The sequence below is a fragment of the Bos grunniens genome, chromosome 19 (genome assembly GCF_055505025.1).
Source record: "Bos grunniens cultivar Pamir isolate PY7600 chromosome 19, Bosgru_T2T1.0, whole genome shotgun sequence".
NCBI lineage: Eukaryota > Metazoa > Chordata > Mammalia > Artiodactyla > Bovidae > Bos > Bos grunniens.
Window position 1 is genome coordinate 1,690,511 of NC_141183.1, and position 21,706 is coordinate 1,712,216.

At 57.3% G+C, this 21,706-nt stretch overlaps 2 protein-coding genes and 1 long non-coding RNA gene across 19 annotated transcripts in view; 2 read left to right on the plus strand and 1 right to left on the minus strand.

Annotated features, from left to right (window-relative positions):
• Positions 1-6,873, plus strand: part of ARSG (arylsulfatase G) — a 103,262-nt gene extending 96,389 nt beyond the window's left edge. For 14 of the 16 annotated variants that reach the window (XM_086355826.1, XM_086355830.1, XM_086355829.1 and 11 more), the window contains 2 exons: positions 3,057-3,147; positions 5,943-6,873. In XM_086355826.1, coding sequence (XP_086211952.1) covers positions 3,057-3,147; positions 5,943-6,217 — 366 coding nt within the window. In that variant the 3' untranslated portion in view covers positions 6,218-6,873. Of the gene's footprint in view, positions 1-970; positions 1,251-3,056; positions 3,148-5,942 lie in introns of those variants that run through there. The other 2 variants (XM_086355836.1, XM_086355834.1) reach the window with 2 other exon arrangements.
• LOC147350938 (uncharacterized) lies at positions 2,158-2,614 on the plus strand. Its single transcript, XR_015147009.1, has 2 exons — positions 2,158-2,360; positions 2,466-2,614. It is a non-coding gene; the product is annotated as an uncharacterized LOC147350938 (long non-coding RNA).
• A 4-nt stretch (positions 6,874-6,877) lies between the features above and the next one.
• WIPI1 (WD repeat domain, phosphoinositide interacting 1) overlaps positions 6,878-21,706 on the minus strand; it is a 30,622-nt gene continuing 15,793 nt past the window's right edge. For both annotated transcript variants that reach the window (XM_086355856.1, XM_086355857.1), the window contains exons 5-13: positions 18,330-18,427; positions 17,791-17,883; positions 17,229-17,299; positions 16,428-16,535; positions 13,241-13,405; positions 11,527-11,634; positions 10,652-10,770; positions 10,365-10,465; positions 6,878-7,358 (exon numbers count right to left, since the gene is read on the minus strand). In XM_086355856.1, the coding sequence (XP_086211982.1) occupies positions 7,311-7,358; positions 10,365-10,465; positions 10,652-10,770; positions 11,527-11,634; positions 13,241-13,405; positions 16,428-16,535; positions 17,229-17,299; positions 17,791-17,883; positions 18,330-18,427 (911 nt within the window). In that variant the 3' untranslated portion in view covers positions 6,878-7,310. The remainder of the gene's footprint in view (positions 7,359-10,364; positions 10,466-10,651; positions 10,771-11,526; positions 11,635-13,240; positions 13,406-16,427; positions 16,536-17,228; positions 17,300-17,790; positions 17,884-18,329; positions 18,428-21,706) is intronic.

Below are 21,706 nucleotides of genomic sequence, written 5' to 3' on the forward strand. Positions count from 1 at the left end.
GGGGATCGAGCCCGAGTCTCTTTTATTTCCTGGGGTGGCAGGAGGGTTCTCACCATGAGCCCCACCTTGGTCTTTCCTAGTCGGCCCCCAGAGAAACGATTGTAAATCCTCTCGAAGTTGCTGATGGAAGACCAGGAGGGAAACATAGGAGTGATTATAAAGACATGCGTACATATACATGTGTGTTTACACACACACATGCATGTGTGTATTTTTCCGTATTCAGTAATCACTTACTGAGTATCACATGCAAGGCACTGCGCCAGACGTTCTGGGACATCCAGTGGCACATGACAGCCTTAAAGGTTAGATTTAAACGTTTCCACCTGTTTGGAACATTCCTTAACATGCAGAATATATTCATTCACTCCCACAGTATACACATGTATGTTTTAATAAACACAATTGTGTTCACCCTCAGCTATATTCTGGGCTTACAAGGTTCTGGTATGGGTTGGTTTAGAAAACCATTCCAGTTTCAAGAAGCTCGAAGGAACCCCTAGATTGTCATCTCAAAACTATGCGAAACGCCTCAGCCGTTGGGTGCTTCTGTTTTGCAAACGGGTAATGGCAACGGCAAGTTAGTGAGCTGAAGCAACGTGGGGCTGTGTGCACCCTGGCCCCGCCCCTTGGGCCCTGCGATGAGAGCAGATGCTGGGCTGTGGGTTTTCCGGCGGAGCGGTCTCACCGCCCACCTCGCGGACAGCCAGGGCCGTCTTGTCTGTGATGTTGAAAACCATGGCTGCTGACTCTATGCTGTGCGTTCCTGCGCACCCTGCAGTCCGGGGGTTGGGGGGGTCTGTGTCCAGGCACCGAGGGCAGCCACAGCAGGGAAGGGGAGCGGGGAGTTGGGGAGCAGGGAGGTGGGGCGGGCAGGGGGGCGCACAGGTCCCACTCAGGGCTCGCCTGGCTCCTGGCTGGAAGCTGGAGGTTCAGCATCACAGCTGGTCACATCTTATCCCTGCCCCAGGCTGACATGTCCAAGCCCGAGAACTGTCAGCCAATGGAAGGCTTCCGTAGCGGCTCTGCACCTGCTCTGCCCTGACCAACCTGGGGCCGTGTGGTCACACAGTGCCCAGCCATCCCTGGAGACCACACGTCGGAGAAGCAGTTAAGTCCTTAGCCTCTTGACCACTGATCACCTCTCTTAAGGAGAAGAGAGGCCCCTAGTGGTCAGAGGTGCTGTCCAGAGTGGCTGGCACAAGGCTGACCACTTTTGGAGATGGGGGTCTGCGCACCCGCACCCGAAGGGCTGGGAGCCCTCCCGGCTTTCTGGGGATGTCACCTAGGCACCGGCCCCCAGGGCTTAAAGTAAGGAGATGCCTCCCACTTGAAAAACGGTGATCGGATAGAATAAACCCAACAGGTAAGAAAAGCCACCAAGAAGATGCATGTGTTTGCAGAAGATAAAGTTATCTTTGAAATTTGGACTGCGTGTCCCCTGGGGAGGAAATGTCTCCAGCTGTGATTCGTGTGTAAATTCGCCAGCCTCCTTCCTCTGTTGATGTAAACAAGAACGCCGTGGTCGGTCGGCTCAGAGGGGAGAGCAGGGCGCGTACAGAGTTCTCCAAACCCATCCACGGGCCTGAGGGTGAGCCATTCCGCTTCCTCCTGGATTTCGGAAGCGGCGCCTGGCAACGCGAGTAAACATCCTGCCCTTGGCAGTCCGCCCTTGCGGGGCTTCTGTTATTGAGAGTCACAGGGTGTCAAGGATTCTAACCCACAGACCAGGGCTCCCATCTCCTGGGTGTCTGAGTAACGTTGCAGCTCCGCTGACAATAGAAAGCTCCACTTTCCAAGCACCCACCCCCCACTTCCTGTCCTCTCCAGAAGGAAACAACACAGCCTCCTGCGGTGAGAGGCTTGGCTTCCTTGGGCTGGAAAGGGTGAGGGTTCTGAGTTATGACCCTCTTCCTGTTTGGACGGGGCCTGTTGTCATCACGCCGCCGGGATCGCGGGCACTGTCACGAGAGCTCGGAAGCGGCAGGTGTTGGGGGGGAGCCACCCTCGCTGGCAGCCGCTCAGGGCCGGGAAACGGGGGGACAGCTGTTTACCGCTCCAACAGATGTTTCTCATTTTTTTTTTAGCTCCATGGAAACTTTGAATCACATAAGCGCCTTTCCAGCGATATATATCGGTCATGATTCATAGCAGGGCGGTCTCACACTTCCAGCCCAAAGCCCCCAGCTTTCCAAGGATGCTGGTCATTTATTTCCTACCAGACCTTGCCCTTGGGAACCCTGAACTCCACTCTGGGTCTCTCCATTCTGGAGGGCGATTCTTTTTTCTTTGGCAGGGTAGGGGGAACCATACCCTGTGGCCTGTGGAATTTAGCCCCCCACCCCACAACCCCGCCCCAGGTATTGAACCCATGCCCCTGGCATGCCCTGGCCACCTTGAAAACTGTAATCTGGGAGCCGGGGGTAGTAAGTAAAATAACAGTTATTTTTAAAATTTTATTTTAGGGGACTCCCGGCGGAAGAGTGGCTAAGACTCTGCTCCCAGTGCAGGGGGCCCGGGTTTGATCCCTGGTCAGGGAACTAGATCCCACGTGCCCCAGCTAAGACCTGGGGCAACCAAATAAATAAAAATGAAATCATAAGAAAATACTGAAGTAGAGTTGGTTACAACACTGTGTTAATTTCTCCTGCATAGCAAAGCGACCCAGTTATACATATGTGTACATTACTTTCATATTCTTCTCCATCATGGTTTATCACAGGGTAATGAACATAATCCCTTGTGCTGACCATTGAAATTCTTGATTTGGGGACAAGGTTTCTCTCATCCGCATTTTGCACCAGACCCTGCAGATGACCTGGCTAGTTCTGGGCTTGGGATCCAGCCAGACCTGTGACCCACTCGGATGAACTGACCCGGAGAAGCGCCGCCCGCTTAGGCTCCCAGGAGTAGGCCGTGGACCGGAGGCCTGTGTCTGCCGTGTTTGGGGCGGGGTGGGCTCGGTGGTGATGGGGAGCAGGGGCCACGACAAGCACGCTCCTGCTGTCCAGGGAGGGTGTCGGGCGCTTCACCAGGAAGCCCTGTCCCCTCCCCAGGTGCTGTTCCACCCCAACAGTGGGGCTGCCGGAGAGGACGGAGCGCTTCAGACCGTCCGCCTGGAGCAGTACAAAGCCTTCTACGTCACCGGTGAGTGGGGGGGCGCCCCGCGGACCCCGCCCAGGCCTCACAGCGAGGGTGCGGCCCTCCTTCGGGGACGCGCTCGGCATCTCTGACGGCATCGCCCCCAGATCCGGTCCCAGGGGCCCGGCCACACACACAAATACGCAAGCAACGTCTTTCCACTCTGCCCCAAGCTCCCCGGCCAGCTCGGAGCTGGCCCAGCGCGTCCGCGCTGCTCTTTCTCCCGCGGAAAATCGCTTCACCCCGTGGTTCTACTTGTGGGGCCCGTGTGACTGAATGTTCAGTGGAGGCTTGGAGAGACTTTAAAGTGTAATTTGCCTGACAAGAGACTGTTTCAGAAAGTAGTTGTTTGTAGAAGGTCTGTTTAGCAAACTGAGGTTTCCTACTTCTTGGCTCACCCTGTGGGTGTCTTAAATGTTAACATATTTTAGAAACCTGGTATCAGATCAGGGATGGTTCTTAAACCTTCCAGTGGCTTCTTGCTTCCAACTGAATTCAAATTCCCTCCATCCTGGGTCCCTGAATTTTTTTTTTTTTTTTTCTGGCTGCAGAGCATGGGGATCTTAGTTCCCCAACGGGGGATCAAACCCACGCCTCTTTTAGTGGAAGCAAAGAGTCTTAACCCCTGGGCCACCAGGGACGTTCTGTATTTTCGTTTCTTTTTAAAACAGTTTTATTTGTCTGTGGCCGTGCTGGGTCCTCTCTGCGTGCGAGGTCGTTCGCAGTTGCGGCAAGCAGGGGCTGCTGTTCGTCGCGGTGTCGGGCTTCTCACCGTGACGGCTTCTCTTGTTCCGGAGCGCGGGCTCTAGGGCACAGGGGCTTCAGTAACTGTGGACACGGTCTTGTTTGCCTCACGGACCAGGGACCAGACCTGTGTCCCCTGCATTGGCAGGCGGATTCTTATCCCCTGGACCACCAGGGAAGCCTGTCCTGTGCTTGTCTGGTCTTGGTTCCCCAAGAGCAATGACCCTCCTTGGCCTCCAGATTAAAATCCCTCTCAGCTTTTAAGGCCACCTGGATGGCAGAATGCCTTTTCATCTTCCCAGCTGGTAGGATATGGAGAACTCTGATATTTACCACATTTTACCATATATGCCAGTTATTTAAGTACATCTTTTATTTCTCCTAGTAGTTTTAAGCCCTCTAAACTCAGCTGGCCAGTGGTGCTAGTGGTAAAGAGCCTGCCTGCCAATGCCGGAGACCGAAGAATCATGGGTTTGATCGTGGATCAGGAACATCCCTGGTGGAGGAAATGGCAATCCACTCCAGTATTCTTGCTGTGAGCCTTGTGGGTTACAGTCCATGGGGTCGCAAGGAGTCGGACACAACTGAGCATCTAAACACAAGCTCAACTCTGTAAGCTCTTTAATCTTTGTCCTCTTGATGTGCCTCGCACAGAATCTTGGATCTGGTAGGAACTCTAACACCTTTTTGTAATGAATGAAAAACAAGACCTCTCCCCACCCCATGCAAAAAAAAAAAAAACGCCCTTTCGAATCTGGGATCTGATATGGATTCCAGTTTGATTCAGTTATTTGAGTTAGAGCTTTCCAAAGAATTATAAAGAACAAACATTATTTGCCTTGAGCATGAATAAGTGACCCCAAAGAAAATGTGTCATAAAAGCAAAACCAGTTCTTTTGAGTTCATCACTTGAGGAATATTAAAGCTGCCACAGGAATGTTGTACTCTCCGAGACCTAAAATGCAAACCACTCAGATATTTGTTATGCTTTCAGATGGGAAGCTCTAGATTACAGCCCTTACATTACTCTATTGAAGAGGTATGGTTTCTCCAGGCTGAGTTAATTTCAGAAGTCGCAACCCAGCCAGAAAGCCCTTGGCACCACAGTGCCGAGATCATACGACATAATAAGACTGTTGGAAATGATCACAGTCAGAAAGGAATTATGACCCCCAGGGGAGGTCTGCTCTTCTCTACAGTCACCCAGCTCCTGAGAGAGTTAGCAAAGGGAGAAGGGAGATGTCAACAGATGGGGTGAAAACTGTGAACAGGATGAAAGAGGACGCAGCCTGAGGGAGCTCTGATTCCTTCTTCTCTCACTTCCCATCCTTGAAACTCTGCATCCGAATGACTTAAACCTGCTTTGGGCTGAGATGAATTGACACCTGCTCCATTAGACTGGAGAAAGACATATGTGTCCTGTGCTGAGGACGTGATTTTAGATTTTTCGGTGAACTAGGCTGTTGTTTATATTCATTGTTATGTGTGAGTCTGTTCTGTGACCCTGTGGACTTAGCCCACCAGGATTTCCTGTCCATGGGGTTCTCCAAGCAAGAATACTGGGCTGCCATTACCTTCTCCAGACAATCTTCCGCATCCAGGGATCAAACCCGAGTCTTCTGCATTGGAAAGGGGATTCTTTACCCTGAGCCACCAGGGTAGCCCCCTCACGGGCTGTTAATTACCACCTAATCTCCTTAAACTTGAGGAGGCTGGCTTTTATACTTGGTTAGAACTGGGCTCTGTTGAATTTTGTCCTTAATCTTAGGTAAATGTCTCCATCCTGGGACATAGTCTTCGCTCCTAGCATGAACGTTTAAGGACTTCAGTGGAGAACACGAAGTGTTTATCAGGCCTGTCTAGCTTAATAGCATTCACTGTGTGAGCTCCACATCCCCTCCTTGCTGAGCCCTTCAGACTTGTTGTGTGGGTGAACCGGTCTCTCCGCTGCACGCCGGTTCTGGGCTCACTCCAGTTAGCACTCAGAATTCATCGGGGTGCTCTGCACACCTCGGGCCGACGCTGGCTTGACGGGGTCTCTGCCGTCCCCTCCCCAGGCGGAGCCCGAGCCTGCGACGGGAGCGTCGGCCCCGAGCGGCACCACGAGCGCCCCCTCATCTTCGACCTGGAAGCTGACCTCGCGGAGGCCGCGCCACTGGACCGGGGCGGCGCGGAGTACCGGGCGGTGCTGCCCAGGGTCGCGGCGGCTCTCGCGGGCGTCCTCGCCGACATCGCCCGCGACCGCGTCTCGCGGGCGGATTACAGCCAGGATCCTTCCGTGCGCCCCTGCTGCGACCCCCGCCGCCCCGCCTGCCGCTGCCGGGCCGCGTGAGGGACGCACTGTACCAGGACGCCGCGGGTGCCTGCCCCCGCCGCGGCCCCGTGTGCTTTGAAGACGGGGCTCAGAGCTGTTTTGCAGTCATCGCTCTGCGTCCCCGTTTGAGAGCGCGCCGCGGCCGCGCTGTGAGCAAAGACAGGAGTCAGGAGTCAGACCAGCCTCTGAACTTGGGCGGTTATGTAACTGGACTCGCAGGCGGACGCTGAAGGAGGACCAGGCGAGACGTGAAGGTGCCTGCCTGGAACAGGACGTGACCCCGAGCAGCGCACAATACGCTTTAGTTCCTTTTTCTTTTTTTAAATGTACCCAGTTTTGCCGGTCCTTTGAACGGAGGCCCGTCCCTCTGGCGTCTCCGGCAGCCCCGCCCGCCTTTCCTGCGCCCGCAGACCACCTGGGAGCTTGTGACCGTGCTGAGTGCGGCCAGGAGGCGGGGTGCAGACCGGAGACGCTTCGGCCGGGAGGCTCCCCCAGGGACGCCGGGGCAAGGTGGACGCAGACGTGACGCAGGCCCGCTTGTCTCCGAGCGGAAGCGCCACAGAAGCCTCCCCACCTCCCTCCATCCCTTCCACAGGCAAATGTCTGTCCTTTGCGGATTTTAGGAATTCTTCCTGCTTCCTCAAACCACAAAGAAGTACAATTTTAAAGCCTCAGAAGTGCATTGCCATGATTTTATTAGTGTCCTAAATGGGACTGAAAGGTCATAAATGATTTATTCTGGTCACTGCAAACACCTTTTGCCTGGCTACAACAGCCTCTCTGAGTCACATACAAGGAATACAGTTCCGAGAGGTGTTCCTATAGGTACATTTTATACACAGCATACATGTTCAAAAGGATGCCCTTGTTCATTAAAGTTCGGGTTGTCGATGGGTATGGTTCGTTCCGGTGGACGCTGCAGCTGGGACACCCTTTCTAGGGCAGGACATGGGTGCAGGCCGGCCGGCGCCTGTCGCCCCTGCGCCCGCAGGCTGAGATCCACATCCTGGGGCTTCTGTCCCCCGCCCCCACTGCTCACTCAACCGCCTGCCTTTCGTCCACCTTCCTCGTTTGCTCCAGAACCTCCTGACCGGGGCGGTCCTGCTGCCCGTCAGGACGGCGTGGCTTTGTCCTGCTGATCTCCACGGCACGAAGTGATCTGCCGAAATCAAAACAGAGCGGCCTTACCCTTTCTGGGGGGTGCTGACAGGTGGGCGGCGTGCCTGCGGGTCAGTGTCCACGCGGGGCCAGGGGAGGTTCCCCATCCATCAGTCCACAGACCGGCCCTCGAGTGTGGCCACGGGGGTCACCTGTCTTCTTTGGGTGCAGAAAATACTATTTGTAATATATATGTATATGTGTGTGTGTGTGCAAGTGTCTGTGTGTTCGGTTGTCTCTCTTTGCGACCCCATAGACTGCAGCCCACCAGGCCCCTCTGTCCATGGGATTCTCCAGGCAAGAACACTGGAGTGGGTTGCCATTTCCTCCCCCAGGGGATCTTTCCAACCCAGGTCTGCACTGCAAGCCGATTTTTTTTTTACCATCTGAGCCACCAGGGAAGCCCAAAATATATATGCATATTGATATGTATATGTGTATTTTCTTTAAAGGCTCATCTTACTTGTAAACACAGACTGCTAAGTCACTGTGAAAAAGTCAGTAAACACCTTTGGTCCCAATTCCTTCACTCCTGCTCCCAAGAGTAAGACGAACATCAGAAAATATGCAGACTTGCCAAGGTCGACTTGTTACTGACCTAAAGCTGCTCCCTTCACGAATACAGCATCTTTCCCGAATACAGCATCTTTCCAAGGGACCGGAAACGATCAGTCCTCTTTTCTCTCACTGTGCTCAGAGCAAAGTAAATCCCAAGGAGGGAAGCGGGATGCTACCCAGGCGAGTGTCAGTGTGTTTGAAGAGGAAGATCAGCAGTGACTACACAGGGACCCCTTGGGATTATCCAGGCAAACCCCCACTCCTGTCTGTGAGCTGCTAAGACCCCAGGATGCATCAGGATCCCAGAGCACCTTTGGGAATGTGGGTAGAGATGAGACTTCTGGGCCAGTGTTTGTAACGGGCCTGGCACTTCAGGACAGGCACAGAGAGAAGTGTCTAGACTCTCCGGATAGATGATCGCAGCCAGCGAGGGCGTGAATGAGACAGTCCCTCTCATGAGAACGTACCAGGCCTCTGACCCTCGTGGCTGAGATGGAGAAACCCGCTCATTACCCATCGCTGTGCCTGCAGCCTCAGGGCAGGCCTGGGGTCCAATGGCCCCCACGAGTCCTCCCGCCGTCTCTGCACAATTTTGGGGTCTGCTTCAAAATCACTAGGGCCTGACGAGCATTCCAGGGAACCGTCTTTCGGTGACGGACACTCCCACTCGTATATAAATAAGAAGCCCCAATGCAATTTAAAGCAGCTTCCACTCATCTGGTGCTGATGTGGGAGACGGGACGACTGGCTCCTCCCAGGCTCCCTTGGCATTGCCTAAGCAGACAGGCATCCCATTCTGTCGCTAATTCTTAAGCATCTCCAGTTTTTTGTTTTTTACTCCGAATGATGTATCAAATAACAGGTACACCAAATAACATGGGGTACCTTTAATTTGATACAGGTTTTCTTTGGCAAGAGATCACCTCTGAATGCCAATATCCAGGTAACCCGGTTCTGTAAATATAAGAGGTTTCCAGGTCTGCTCTGGTTACAGCTGAGAGTCTCATAATCCAATCATCTTTTACAGCAGCCCCAGACTTCTATAACTGCTGAAGTGGGATCTGATGACGTGTAGGAAGGTCCCATAAACCACTGCATCTGACCTGCTCTGGGTTCCAAGGATGCAACTTCAGGACCCAGATGCCAAGTTTTGGGGGACAGAAAAGCTCCCTCTGTAGTGAGGAGGGGCAAGAGAACCCCCAAAGCAAAACAACTGCCCTACTGGGAAGCATTGAGCCAACAAATGTTTTTAAGCGCACAGTTTTAACGACGACTGCTTTCTACCCCTGAAATGCCAACTTCACTTGCTGGCACTGTGTGCGACGAGCTATAAAAAGCCAGAAATGTCCGTCTCACGCAGCACCCCATGGAGCCTTTTGGGAAATGACGAATGTGGCCTTTCAGCCCCTGCACGAAGGGCCCGTGGCAGCTTTTTGTTTTGTATTTTTTGGCTGTAACATGTGGCATATGAGATCTTAATTCCTCGAACAGAGATCACACCTGCACCAGTGTGAGAAGTGTGGAGTCTTAACCACTGGCCCACCAGGGAGGCCCCCTCCCTTTCTTTCCTCTGCTTAGACTGTCCTACAGATCTATGCAAGAGAGAAGCCAGACTCCCCCTCCATCCTCTTGCAAATGGAATCCACCTGGCATGAAATCAGCACGGAGAGAAAACACTGGTCCCCAAGACCTGTGCCCCAGCGGCTGCCTCTCTCTGCCTCCAGGAGGAACGGTCAGGGAGCCCCCCACGTTTAGGCCTAAACACTGCTTCCATCTCGAGATGATTCCAAGCTGACCGTCCCGGCTGCTCTCTAACTAAAGCTCACTAGAAGGGCTCTCTGCTGCCCGGAACAGAAGCTTGAAGGCTCAGAGCCAGGGGGACAAGCTTCTCCTCTCCCCAAGACGTGAGAAGGAGCCCTGCCCAGCGCCCAGCCCAGCCTGGGGCCGCCTCTGCCGGCAGGGCTGAAGCAGGGGCTGGGTGGGGGGCTGGGCTAGAGGGGTCGGGGGTGGGGGAGGTCCCCGCTGACAAGTGGCTCTGCAGGGTCTGTCTGTCAGAGAAGAGGGGCCGAGGGCCCCGTCCTGTCAGAGCATCACCTGTAGCACGAGGGCGCCAACGTTCTGCTAGGACATGAGGCACCTCGGGAAAAGGAGTTTACGGGCAGGTTCCTCCCCCGTGAGCTGTGAAAACACAGCTAAAGAAGCGGAACTGAGGCCCCGGTCTCTGAACGGGGGGAGGCCGCGAGACCGCCTGGGAGAGAACGCGCCGTCCTAACACGCGGGTGGGCTAGTCTGGGCGGAGGCCCACCGCACGCTAAACCCCGCTGGCCTCCCGGGTGTCCGGGCAGGATTAGGTGGTGCGGAGCAGACAACGGGAAAGAGGCTCCGCCCGGGCGGAGGGGAGGGCCCTTCCAGGCACAGGGACCGAGCTCTAGGGGCCTCCGGTGCTCACAGGAGGGAACTCGTTCTCGTCGTCCAGACAAACCGGTCCCGTTGCAAACTCGTGTTCGGGAATGACCTCCCCGCGGAGCGCCCCGCCGTCCTCGGAGTAACCTGCAGAACGGCAGTGCGGTGTGAGAAACGCTGGGGGCGCTGATCTCAGGCCTAGGTCGCGGGCCCACCCACCCGGCACGGTGACCACTCAGTAACCCGCGGGCCCACCCGGCACGGTGACCACCCAGGCCCCCTGGGCCCACTCACCCGGCTCGGTGACCACCCAGGCCCCCCGGGCCCGCTCACCCGGCACGGTGGAGGCTGCGGACGCGCTTGGCCTGGCTACCGTCGCGGCGTAAGACTGAGGTAAGGGCGGTCTGAGGTCATTTTCTTTATTCTCTTCGCTGGTTCCTGAGCCAAGCAAGCTACCGGCAGCGATGGAGGGGGCAGGGAGAGACGAGTGTTCACCTCCCGCCCAGGACACCTCCCGAGGAAGAGCCGGGGAGGCCGGGCCTGGCCCCGGGTTCAGGCGCAGCCCCGCGTCGGTTCCCCGGACCAGCACGCCCTCCGACGGCCGGGTCAGTCATGAACGTCCCATCCCTGGTTCCGGAACCTGCGCCCACCTGTGCGGTCCAGGCGGGGATGCGCAGGCCGGCTCTCCAGGGGGCCCAGGCCAGGGGCGTCCTGCCCGCAGACGGCAGGAGAGGTCTCCGTTCAGTTTGGCAAACACGTCCCAGGGACCCCGGGGAAGGAGGGGCCGGCAGGGATAGCCCGGCATGCCTGCTGCTGAGCCAACGGGAGCCCGACACCCAGCGGGGGCCCCCGCCCCCGCACTCCGGGCCCCCACCGCACCCTGCCCCCGCACCCCGGGCTCCCCGCACCCCGGGGCCCCGCCCCCCAGCGCCCCCCAGCACCCCGGCGCCCCCTCTGCACCCGCACCCTTGCATCCTCTCGCACGGCACACACCTGCACCTCACACCCCAGCGCCATCCCCGCACCCAGGGGCCCTGCACCCCACCCCCGCACCCTGGCGCCCCCCCGCCCCCGCCACCCCACACCCCGGCGGCTCCCCCTGCACCACACCCCTGCACCTCGCGCACCCCGTGCCCCCTCTGCTCTGGGCTCAGGGGACGCAACAGCGAGTCGTGAAAGCCCGGCTTTCTGACAACTGGCCTCTTCACCTGTGGGTCTTGATTAGGACACAGTCTCCTCCGTCCTGAGGGTCCAGGTTGTAGACGTAAAGGTGCCCACTGGACGAGACGACCAGGAGCCGCGGCAGCTTCTGGATCCTGAGGGCCGAGAAGACACGCGCTGCGGTGCCCACGTGCGTGTGTGGGCTCAGACCCGTTTCCAGGGGCCAAGCCCCGCCCCCCGCGGCCCCCCCCCCCCCCCCCCCCGCCGCCCCACGCCTACACCTCCCCAGCGCCGGGTCCCGCCCTCCACACGCCCGAGGCCCGGTGGCCGGGAGCCTGGGTTTCTGGGGATCTCCTTGCGGTGTGTCCTACTGATGTCCCTTGACGATGGCTCCTTGTCTTTGAATGTAACTGTGTGGATGAGACAAAAGGTCGCTCCTGAACCCTGCACAGCAGGCCCAGTGGGATGCTGCCTCTATCTTTAACAGCGAAGGAAACGGTGGGAAACTGGTCCCCAACTTTACGGGCTCAGTTCAGTTCAATTCAGTCGCTCAGTCCTGTCCGACTCTTTGCGACCCCATGAATCGCAGCACGCCAGGATTCCCTGTCCATCACCAACTCCCGGAGTTTACCCAAACCCATGTCCATTGAGTTGGTGATGCCATCCAGCCATCTCATCCTCTGTCGTCCCCTTCTCCTCCTGACCCCAATCCCTCCCAGCATCAGGGTCTTTTCCAAAGAGTCAACTCTTCGCATGAGGTGGCCAAAGTATTTGAGTTTCAGCTTTAGCATCAGTCCTTCCAATGAACACCCAGGACTGATCTCCTTTAGGATGGACTGGTTGGATCTCCTTGGAGTTCAAGGGACTCTCAAGAGTCTTCTCCAACACCACAGTTCAAAAGCATCAATTCTTCAGCGCTCAGCTTTCTTCACAGTCCAACTCTCACATCCATACATGACCACTGGAAAAACCATAGCCTTGACTAGACGGACCTTTGTTGGCAAAGGAATGTCTCTGCTTTTGAATATGCTATCTAGGTTGGTCATAACTTTCCTTCCAAGGAGTAAGCATCTTAATTTCATGGCTGCAGTCACCATCTGTAGTGATTTTGGAGCCCAAAAAAATAAACTCAGCCACTGTTTCCACTGTTTCCCCATCTATTTCCCATGAAGTGATGGGACCAGATGCCATGATCTTAGTTTCTGAATGTTGAGCTTTAAGCCAACTTTTTCACTCTCCTCCTTCACTTTCATCAAGAGGCTTTTTAGTTCTTCACTTTCTGCCATAAGGGTGGTGTCATCTGCATATCTGAGGTTATTGACGGGCTAGTTTTACAAAAATCTTTCCAAAGTTCAGCTTTAACAGGCGCGCTTAAAGGTCTTAGATAAGACGTCTGTCCACCCCACAGGAGTTTGCACCTGGACTTTGGAACTTTATAAATCCATAAAAATGGGAAACTTCTTCGAGACAGTATCACTGGAATGAGGAGGTTAAAACTTCCGTGCCAGCTTGCAGCTGCCCCGGAGGAGAAGAGACCAAGCAGACGGAGACTGGCTGATGGTGGGGGAGGGGTGCTGGATGGCAAGGTGGTGGGGTGGAGTGGAGGGGCACGGGTCTGCCTTTACTTGCCCTTCCTGGCTCCCTTCTCTAGGCTTTCCCTTAAATACGTTTGCATGTTTGGGGCATCCCACACTTTGGGAAATAAATCAGTGAGGGTTTCTGCCTGGCGGGGGTGGGGGTGGGGTGGGGGGCTGGACATACGTGGCGAGGGTGCAGATGTTCCTGTGGCCGGAGAAGCCCAGACGCCCGGTGGCGAAGGCCCTGTCCTGGTTCATCATGTCGGACACCTGGGTGGGGAGGTAGCTGGATGCAGCCAGGAACATCTTCCCCATGTAGCCGGTCCAGGTTGAGGGCTCCTCGGGTCGGCTGGGGAGCAAGGTGAGCGAGGGTGAGACCGAGCACCGCCCCCCAGGCCTCCGCACAGGAAGGGGCCGTGCCCTGCTGTGACATCCTGCCCACGGTGGCTGGGGACGTGCCCTGCCAGCCGTGCCCCAAGGGCTCGTGTGTTCCGGGGAGGAGCCCTCGCATGGCAGCTGAGCGGCTCCGGGTGCTGCGGCCTCTCTCCATTCAGGAGGTGGAAACTGATCATGGCTCTGATTTCTAGGCTGCTGGGAGGGGGCTGGGGAGAGGGAGACGGAGTCGGTCCCTGGCCGCTGTAACAAGCCCAGGCCTGTTCTGGGCTCACCCAGAAAAGAACAGGCCGATCTCAGAGTCAGACCTCGAGGCCAGACTGTGTGGGCAGCGAACCCCGGGGCGAGAGGCCTGCGCGGTGTAGCCTTACGGTCCGGAGCCACCTGAGTGGGCGCCAGGATGCTCACAGGTGGGGGAGTCCACGGGGCCTGCTGCGCCCTCTGCAGCCGCCACCTGTGCCCCATCCCGGGGTCTCTGCCAGACAGGAGGGTGGAGGACGGGACGGCTCTGCCGTGAGCCGGCAGTGGACAGGACGCACACCTGCCTCCGTGCCGGGCAGGACAGATGCATACCCGGGGCAACCCGCTGAGGCTGCAGGACGGACAGGGGGACACGGGACGGACGGGGAGACGGGGGACAGACGGGGGGACGCGGGACAGTCGGGGGCGGGATGAAGGGCGGACGGGGAACGCGGGACAAATGGGGGAACGCGGGACAGACGGGAGCAGGGCGGTCGGGGTGGACGCGGGACAGACGGGGGCGGGATGAGGGGCGGACGGGCGGCGGGGGGCGGGGGGGGGGCGGGGTGGACGCGAGACAGACGGGAGCGGGATGCGGGGTGGACGGGGGTATGCGGGACGGAAGGGGGGACGCAGGACAGGGGCAGGACGCGGGACGGACAGTGGGGACACGGACAGACGGGGGGAAGCGGCCCCAGCTCAGGGCCCTGGGGTTTGCTTCTCGCCATCACCACCTGGACATCCCCTGGCCGTGGGGTCTCGTCCAGAGGCGCCCGGCGCTCCCAGGCCCATGTCCTCCCAGCGTCCTGGCTTCACGGACAGGCCTGCGGTCCCTGGGGCTCTGTGCTGAGGGGCTGGGGTCTACAGAGGCCCCGGCTGCACCCAGGCTCCGCATCTGAGGCGGACGCAACACAGACGTGCGGAGAGAAGACGTGAGCGTGTCCGCAGGGGCGCCCAGCCAGGGGGCCGCCGGGAGCACGGCCGGGGTGCGCCTCCCCGGGAGGCGGGGCCTTCGGGTTGCCTGCTCGGAGAACTGAAGCAGCCACACCGCGGGGCGGGCGCACAGCAGGTGCTCTCTCATAATGGGGTCTCTGGGGTTGCAGTGGGCAGGAGGCTTTGGGGGAGTCCCAGGCTGGGCCCTGAGGCAGGTCTGACTCAGAGTCGGGGTGGGGGAGTGGTGGGAAGACAGGTCGGATGCAAAGACACACGAGCAGCGGGAGTCAGCGCCCGGGTGGACGAGGCAGGGAGGCCTGAGGCAACTAGAGAGGAGTCCCTGTGCTGCCACTGAGCCCAACACGGCCAGAGAAACACAGACACTGTTTTAGATGCCCTGACTGCTGCACGGTGGGCCGCGAGCATGTGCTGCTCCTCGCCATGAAGTCTGTGACACCGACGCACACGCCCCGGGCTGCAGCCCAGCACAGGCTCTCCCCGCCCAGGGTCAGCCTGGAGCCCTGGAGGCCCAGGCAGGCGCGTGGTGCTGGAGAGGAAGCACTCAGGCAGACCGTGGGGATGCTGCCAGCTCAGATCCAGTCCCAGCAACACAGCGTGTCACACAGCTGTTTTGTTTTTCCCATGTGTGTAATGGTGATGCTCACGCTATCTTGCAGCCTGGTTAGTGTACACTGGCAAGATGTCTAAAAACAGCGTCCATGCCTTCATTTAAAGCATGCCTTATTGCTAAAAGATGCTGACCATCACCTGAGCCCTCAACGAGTCGTACATCCTTTTGCAATCCTCACACCAAAGATCACCGATGACAGCTCACCATGAAAACGGAATAATCACGCCAAAGTTTGAAATATGCTCAGGACGACCAAAATGTGACCCAGAGACAGAAAGCCAGCAGACGCTGGGGGTGGGAAGTTGGCCCGGGTGGCAGAACGGCCACAGATCTTCAGTTTTAAAAGCTCAGCAGGGGCGAAGCAGGTCCACGCTCAAGGCTCTGGCACAAGGCTGGCCTGAGCATGGCCGTATTGACACCGAGAGCCCACCGAGAGCGCTCTGCTGAGTGCTGAGTTGGTTTCCCTCTGAGCCCAGCGCTACACTACAAGGAACCTGCCAGAGACTTCACACGCACACACGATCGTTGTTGCGTCAGGTTCTGCAGACGAGCACACGGGAGTCCAGTCACAGCAGCTCACCTGCCTGCGGCCTCCTGCTTACGGGAGCGCGGCTGCGGGCTCAGGAGGGCAGCCCCTGAGCCCCAGGGGTCGCCCCGAGTCTGCCGCTGACACACTCACCACGTTGGTGGAGACAGCGAGTAACACAGGCTCGCGGCCTTAGCAGAGAAGTCAGGGGGCGCTGGTCAGACCAGGACCCCACTCCTCTCGTTCATCGGTCCCCAGCCTTTTGGGCACCAGGGCCTGGATTCATGGTAGACAGTTCTTCCACGGACTAAGGGGGAGGGGATGGTTTGGGGATGATTCAAGCCAAGGTAGCACTAGTGTGGGTTCGATCCCTGGGTCGGGAAGATGCCCTGGAGGAGAGCATGATAACCCACTCCAGTATTCTGGCCTGGAGAGTCCCATGGACAGAGGAGCCTGGCGGGCTACAGTCCACGGGGTCACACAGAGTCGGACACGACTGAAGCGGCTTAGCATGCACGCACGCAAGCACATCCCGCTGATTGTGCACTTCATCTCTGGTTTTACACCGCTGCTGGCCTGAGGGGAGGAGCCCGATCCTCGGCCTGCAGGTGGGCCCTGCTCTAGTCTCCAGGGGGTTTCCGGTCCTACCTGTTGGCGAGATGCTCCAGCTTGAAGATGTGCACGGTCTCTGTGTTGCTGGAGGCGCAGAGGAACTGCGAGTCCATGCTGAAAGCCAGGGAGCTGATGGTCACGTACCTGCAGACACAGCCACAGGGGGAGGGTGAGCCCGGGAACGAGCGAGGCGAGCGGCCTCCTGCTTGGAATCAGCTTCATAAGAAAAGAGACACATAAACGTATCCCGGAGAGTCCGGGCGCAGGCAGGCCTCGATGCGTTGGGCTTCACCTCGTGGTGGCTGCAGACTGCGATTTTTACGAACTGGGGGCTCGTGGGCCCTGCGTGGAGCTTGTCCTCTGGGGCGGTCTTCCCCACAGCATGCGCTCCCTCTGTGTCTCTGGGTCACGTTTCGGTCCCGCTTAACATATTTTAAGCTTTCTCGTGATTATTCTATTTGTCATGGTGATCTGTCATCAGCGGTCCTTGGTGTGACAACTATAAAAGGGTTGACTCGCTCAAGGCTCACGTGATGGTCAGCATTGTTTAACAATGAGGCATATTTTAAACTTCAGGCACGTACACTGGGTTTTAGGGCTTCCCTGGTGGCACTAGTGGTAAAGAACCCGCCTGCCAATGCAGGAGACACAAGAGACTCGGGTTCAATCCCTGGGTCGGGAAGATCCCTTGGAGAAGGGCATGGCAACCCACCCCAGTATTGTTGCCTGGAGAATCCCATGGACAGAGGAGCCTGGTGGCCTACAGTCCTTGGGGCCGTAGAGTCGGACACGACTGAAGCGACTGAGCACGCGCAGACACACACGGTGAACACAGACCTTTTCATCCCTCTCCGGAACTCATAGAGCTTCTGCCCGTCGGGAACGGAGAATACCCGGATGACAGTGCCCTGGAGGAGAGAGCAGGTGGGCGTTTCTTCCTGCAGACCTGCCCCTTTGGAGGGGAGCTCCCTGGATTGGTCTGGACCATCTGACCCCGGAGAGAAAACACGGAGGGCTGTCCACGTGCCGTGTAAGCTGCTCTTGGAAGGTGACTTGAACAGCCTCCGTCTCCCTGTCCTCCCCACCCAAGCCCAAGGCGCTGGCTGCTCCATCCGTCTGCTCTGGATTCCCAGAACCCCGATCTGTCTGTGAGGACGGGCACGCCGGTTCTTGGTCAGACCGCCAGGCTCTGGGCAGAACTGCTCACGCCCTACACGCGGAGGCCCTGGGTCTGAGGAGATGATAGATGAGGCGGCACACTCGGGGTCGAGGGCCTCCCTCTAAAGTGAGTTCCGAGCGCTGGTGCCACGGTCCCCCCCAGCAGCTCCTTGGCGCCTGGGGCCCTCCGCACCCCTGGCAGAGGGGGGCCCCCAAGGACACGGCCGCGGGCAGCACTCACCTTCTCTGAGGCGCTGGCCAGCCTGGAGCCCGAGGAGTTGAAGGCGATGGCGGCCAGCGTGCCCTCGTGGGCAGCAATGGTGCACACGGGCTTCTGTTGGCGACAGGGCCGGCGGGGTCGATGGCGGGGCGCCGGGGTGCCGTCCACCTCCCGCCCCTCCCCCTTCCTTCCGAGACGCCCTCCCCCCTTTGCCGGGCTGTCTGGGTCTAGGTTCCGCTTCAAGGCCGCTGCGTTTCTGTCCCTTCTCCTGCCCTTGGGGAGACGGTGACCAGCCGTGAGCTGATGCACCTCTGGGGCCCGGCTCCGGGGAGCTCGGTGGGCAGGGGCAGCACAGGCGCAGGCGTCGCAGAGCGCACCGCGGCCCACAGGACACGCGTCACTCCATTTGACTGCCTCGTGGCGACGTGGACGCATGGCGACGGGCGCAGAGCGCGTGATGGTCCCGTGCACACCCAGGGCCGCGGCCCCGCCCGCCCCTCACCTCCCGGCTGCGAGCCCGCCCCTCACCCGGAGCTGACCACGCGGCCGCGCGGACTTACCAGGGAGTGTCCATCGTAGAGCACAATCTCGCCTGTGGTCAGGCTCCCGGGGTAGGCCACGTAGGAATTGGAATGGTTGATGGAGAGCGCGCACAGACCTGGAGGAGGAAGCCCAGTGAGCGGCTGGGTCCGCGGGACCGGGCGGGGGGCCGGGCGGGGAGCAGCCCCTGAGCGGCTGGGTCCGCTGGAGCCGGGCGGAGGGTCGGGCCGGGGAGAGCAGCCCCCGAACGGCTGGTTCCCCGGGCCCCGCCGGGGCCCGGCGGAGAGCAGGGACCGCGGGGCGCTGTCCGCACGCTGCAGGGCCGCAGCGCCACCTGCTGGCGAGGGAGGCGCCGGCCCGCACACCCGGACGCGCAGTGACTCTTAGGGCCCCGAGAACTGAGCTCCCAGGGGAGACCTGCTGACCGGACAGCCACCATGTCCAGGCGCAGCTGAGGGATCGGAAGGCAGAATGCTTTCCCTGCTCTTCTCTGAACTGTGCCCCAGGGCCCAGACATGACATCTGCCTCGCTTCCAACTCAGCTTCTGGGCTGTAAGCTCCCCACTGAAATAAAGGTTCCTACTGGGAAGGGATTTCCCAGTAGGAAGAGCCCGCCTGCAGAGCAGGAGACCCGGGTCCAGTCCCCGGGTGGGGAAGAGCCCCTGGAGGAGATGGCAACCACTCCAGTGTTCTTCCCTGGAGAATCCCATGGACAGAGGAGCCTGGTGGGCGGTGGGCTGCAGTCCATGGGGTCACAAAGAGTCGGACTCGACTCAGCGACTCAGCGCCAACAATAACCGCAGCAAAGGGGCAGGTTGCCTTGGCCTTCTGCGGGTGATTAATTCACTTCGGTTGAAGGGGGGAGGCTGGGTGGTGGAGGGGTAGACCTGTTTAGAAATTATTTCTGCGCAAAGGTCCTGCCTTGCTGAGGGGAATGGCCCCCACCCAGGGGAAATTCCCTAGAGGGCGGTGAACCGTTTGTCAGTCATCGGACAAAGTGAAGAAAGGGGACCTTTTGGATTTAAGACGCTTCAGCGATATTTGGAAGCATGAAGACACAATCAAACCACTGAATCAAACCTAAGCCATTTTTGTTTACAAGGGGATTGGAGCAGGGCAAGTTGGGGAGGACCCTAAGGGCATTTAAGTAAAGGATTTTCACAACATCGGTTTCGATGAACACAGGTGTTTGTGACAGAAGTGAATTCAGAGAATCCCCAGAACCAAAAGCATCACCATAACAGGAACCTGGAGATCAGACAAGAGAGACATCTTTTAAAATAAAAAAGCTGGCTGATTCTTTGTTACAAGTGAGCCTGTTAAGTGGGTTTCTTATAAAAGCATAAGAGAAACTTTAGATTAGGCTAAAATGGACCTGACCCTAATCTGGGCAGAAGAGCAGAGGTTTTTAAAAAAAGAAAGCAAACGTCGAGAACGGGAACCAAGGTCCTGCCCGGCTCGGGCTTTGCCGGGGACTTGGCCAGTGCTGTGTCCTCGTCACCTGCCCCACGGCCGCGGGAGGGACAGACTGAGCCCCGCGCCCTCTCCCGAGGCCCCCTGCAGCCTGCCTGCCTGGTCAGGGCCCCCCGGCCTTAGAAGAGACCACCCACACCTTCCCAGTTTTGCTCTGAGAACCCCAATGCTCCATGTTATGTGGGGAATTTGCAATCAAAATGCACTTTCCATAACAGCTAGCCTAAGCAGGCAGAAGGTGTTCTGGCCTCAAGAAAATGGGGAGGGCAGACAGTGAGATCGGTGGCCTGTCTGGTGGATGCCCTCCCAGAGGGGCCCTTAGCAGGGAAGACGCTATGGTTGAACGGGGGCCTCAGCAATGAACCAGAGCAAAGAGTTACGATCTTACAAATGCAGCTGGTAGCTGCCGAAGGGTTCTGAGCACGTGGGTGAAAAAGAAAAAAGCAGTGTTAATCAAAACCACGACGAGATGCCACTTGACACCCACTAGGACATCTCTAATCAAAAAGACAGGCAATTGGAGCCCTCGGACAGCTGCTGGGAGTGTAACGCAGCACGGAGTGGGGCTCTGGAAAACAGCCTGGCAACGCCTCAGAAGGTTAACAGAGGATGATTATATAACCCCCAGCTTCCACTCAAGAGAAATTAAAATGTGCAGCCTCATAGAAACTTACACACGAGCGTTCACAGCAGCGTGATTCATCACAGTCAAAATGCGGAAGCAGTCCAAGTGTCCATCGACTGATGAACCCACAGATTGAGCCTGGTATCTTCTTACGGTAAATGGTATCAGAGACAAGAAACGAAGCCCTGATTACACATGACGTGGATGAGCCTGGAAGACTCCGTGCTGAGTGCAAGAGGCCTGTTCACAAAGACTAGATGCTGAATGACTGAATGCACTGAATTCCACTTACACGGACTGTCCAGAAATAGATAAGTCTACGGAGACAGAAAGATGGTCCGGGGCGCCTAGGACAGGGCACAAGCGGGTGACGGCCATGAGCTAATGGATTCTGGAGGGGACTGATGAAAACGTTCTAATGCTGACTGCAGCGATGGTTACAACTCTCTGCATGTGAAAGCTACTGAACTGTTTGCTTTAAATGGGTGAATGATGTGGCATTTGAAGGCACATGTGAAGCTCTTGGGAAGCTGTTCTAGGAACATCTGGCTGAGAGAGGCGGCAGATGTGGGTTCAAGACCTGGTCTACTGTCCACCGTGTAACTTGGGCTGGGTTATCTCTGCCCTTTCCAGGGTTGATTCCGACCTCTGAGATGAACGAGTCAGGAAGCTGTGGGTATCCAGCCTTTTTTCTAGCTTTACTGTTCCAAGAATCCCAGTTTTCATTAACCTACTTCCTCCACTAAAAATATCGAGGCCCATCTCTGGCAGGGATGGCTGAGAGGCCTCTGAGCAGAAAGACTTGGACAGACCCTTCAGAGTCTGTTTCTCTTTTTAACTGAGGTGTAATCGACATAGAACATTACATGTTTCAGGAGTCCCACACGATGATCTGATATTTATATTACAAAATCATCACCATGATAAGTCCAGTTAACATCCTTCACCACACACAGTTACAAACATTTGTTTTCTGTGATGAGAACTTTGATGGTCTACTCTCTCAGTAACTTTCAAACATGTAGTGCAGGATTATTAACTATCGTTTCCACATTGAAGGGAACACCCCCCATGATTTATTTATTTTTTAACTGGAAGTTAGTATCTTTTGACCCTGTTCACCGATTTCACATCCTCCTTTCCCGAGCCTCTGTACACCAACCTGTACCTGTGAGTCTGTGTCTACGAGTCTGTCTATGAGCTTGTTTGTTTTGTTTGAAAAGGCTGCACGTAGGTGAGATCTTACGGTATTAGTCTTCTGCCTGACTGAATTCACTTAGCATGATGCCCTCAAGCTCC